This window comes from Nestor notabilis, unplaced genomic scaffold (genome assembly GCF_000696875.1).
Source record: "Nestor notabilis isolate BGI_N333 unplaced genomic scaffold, ASM69687v1 scaffold28427, whole genome shotgun sequence".
In the NCBI taxonomy this organism is placed as follows: Eukaryota; Metazoa; Chordata; class Aves; order Psittaciformes; family Psittacidae; genus Nestor; species Nestor notabilis.
In genome coordinates, this window is record NW_009936487.1 from 25,001 (window position 1) to 27,500 (window position 2,500).

At 40.2% G+C, this 2,500-nt stretch overlaps 1 protein-coding gene across 1 annotated transcript in view; it reads right to left on the reverse strand.

The window, feature by feature from the left end:
• LOC104408701 (transcription factor COE3) overlaps window positions 1-2,500 on the reverse strand; it is a gene marked incomplete at its 3' end in the record, with an annotated part of 36,830 nt that overhangs the window by 24,693 nt on the left and 9,637 nt on the right. Inside the window, exon 4 of the mRNA XM_010018373.1 lies at window positions 2,025-2,151. Within this exon, the coding sequence (XP_010016675.1) occupies window positions 2,025-2,151 (127 nt within the window). The remainder of the gene's footprint in view (window positions 1-2,024; window positions 2,152-2,500) is intronic.

Below are 2,500 nucleotides of genomic sequence, written 5' to 3' on the forward strand. Positions count from 1 at the left end.
AATTTCCAAAGACTATCTCAGTCCCCCTATCACTTCAGGATAAGCAGAGCAGGCAGAAGTTTCTCGACCCAGCAGACATAGGCATTATCTTTTTATTCTCTTATTGCTGGGATATAGTTTGTCTTTCCCTCAAAAGGCACTTTAAATATATACGTCCCATTAAAGTGTTGTTAGCAATGTAACTTTATTACGATTTTTTCCAGCGGGAGAAGCTCCTGACACTCTCACTGTTCTTCTCAACATCTTTACTTAGCGATAAAGACAAAAGACGACGCCCAGAAAGAAGAAACAAATGTCTTCTCCTTACAGTTTCATCCATATTTGTATTTACACATGAGAAAGAAGTTCAAAACCAGCAAAATCTGCCAAATTTGCAAAATCCCCACCTAAGAAATCAGTTAAAGACATTACTATGGAGCAATTCAGAATTCCTCTGCACCGAGCCAGACCGTCATCTGGTTCAAATCTGCAGCGCTTCCCTGTGTGCAGTGGAACTGCACCAGCTCACAACAGCTAAAATATCTGGAACTTAGTCTGAGACTTTTAATTCATTCATCTTTTATTTTGTTGAACACTTCTCCCAGCCAGTCATACTTGTCAGGATACTGTAGCTTTGCATGGACTATGCCCATAACAGCATTTTTTAGCCTGTAACCATGACCATATACAGCCCCACCTGCAGTCACCAGCTTTGCAGCAGGCTACAAAACAACGTTGGCTTTCAACATATGTTGTTAGCACCAAAAGGGTCACTACCACCCTGTTTGGTACCTCTGGTAAAAAGTCCAATCAGAAAGATCAAGCAAATGTCAATCTTCTCTCCCTTGTCAGCCAGAAGTGAGGCACCCCAGTGTGAATGCAAGCGTTAGTTTTGCTCAAGGGATAGATGGAAGATAGGAATATCAGATGCTACCTTCACTTAAAAGTTCATTTTGCTGGTACATCTTGGGCAGTCAAAAACATATCCACGATGTGTGAACTGTTTAAAAAGTCCTAGCTTAAAACTACCCAGGAACACACTTTTCCCATTAGATCTAAATTAATAGATAGAAACAGTTGCAGTCTAGTGGGAAAATATTCATCAAAATGTACATCATCTGCACATCATCTGCAATCTGCATTATCTACCCAATAAGCAGCAAGAATTCTCCCTGAATCCCTACAGTCTGTCGAGTAAACAGTTAAAGGCTCTTTGTTTTCAAAAGAGAGATTGATTCATCAGATCAAATTTATTACCTAGAATCCTCATCCAAAAGAATGGTAAATTAAATTGCTGTTTCTCCCTTTTCTCTCCCAGCACCTCAGTCAGATTCATTGTTAAATGCCAGAAAATCTGTAATACACATTTTAGATAAAAAGCCAGCAATACTTCATCCCAAAGTAAGAATTTTCATATTAAAACCACTGGAAACCACAAAGTTCCGACTTTTTCTTGTGCTCTTGTAAATTAAAATCAAATGCATTTAACAGGATTGGCACAAATAAATCATTCCCAGGCTTGTGAGTTTGTATCCCAGGTTTCAGGTCTGAAAGAATTTTTAGAGCCAGATTGTGAATAAGGTTGGATAAAGTTATTTGGATCCAACAACAGCTACTTGAACCGGTGCCTAAAACTCCAACTGAACCTTTAGGGAAGTTCAAGAAGTTTGGATAGATAGTCTGAGAAATATTTTTCACCACTGAATACTTCTTAACTCCTTTTTCTGGCTGGAGAAGAGTAGGAAATGCCATTGTTAATCTATTTCTGGCCAAAAATGAAAACAGGAAGTAACAGGCATCTTGTGAGAGAGCTTGATCCCATGAGACATGGAGATATTTAAGACCCAAGAGGCTGGAAGAGGCATCAGAGCTTCTGTGTGCCCATACAAGCAGGTATTTTGAGGTCCAGCTACCAGCAGATACATTTCCTGGAAGACACAGCCTATTTTTTAAGAGCATTGTAATGTTCCTGCTTTACACTGCCTGTGTATCATTAAGACATGGGAGACGTTATCCCAAAAGGAGTAAGGAAACCGTACACTTACCAGTGTAGACGAACCGGCCGGGAGCACCTTTGCAGAACTGTTTGGATTTGTAGGAAAGAGTTACTTCAACAACTCCTGGAATGTGCCGTGGTGGTGTTTGAACTCTGATGGCGTGGGGTGTTATCAGCTATAAGAATCGTACAGAAAACATACCTTAAATCAAGATGGCACTGATAAGGCTGATGCCAGCCTGTTTGCATAGTTACAAAAATGACTTTGAATCGGACTCGTCGTCTCAAAGTTCTCCTTTCTTGCTGTCACGTTGGAAGATATGGGTTCTACAAGTTTTCTTAAGAAAAAGCTCTGTAAATGATCCTCAGGTTTCGTTTGCAGGAAAGGCCACAGGGCATCATTCATATGAAAATTGCCTCCATATGTCTCCTTAAGGCTACTTCTAGTAATTTTAACACTAATTGTCCAATTGTACTGGGAGACCTCCTACAGCAAGTCTTCCACTAGAGGGCCATGATGTGCCT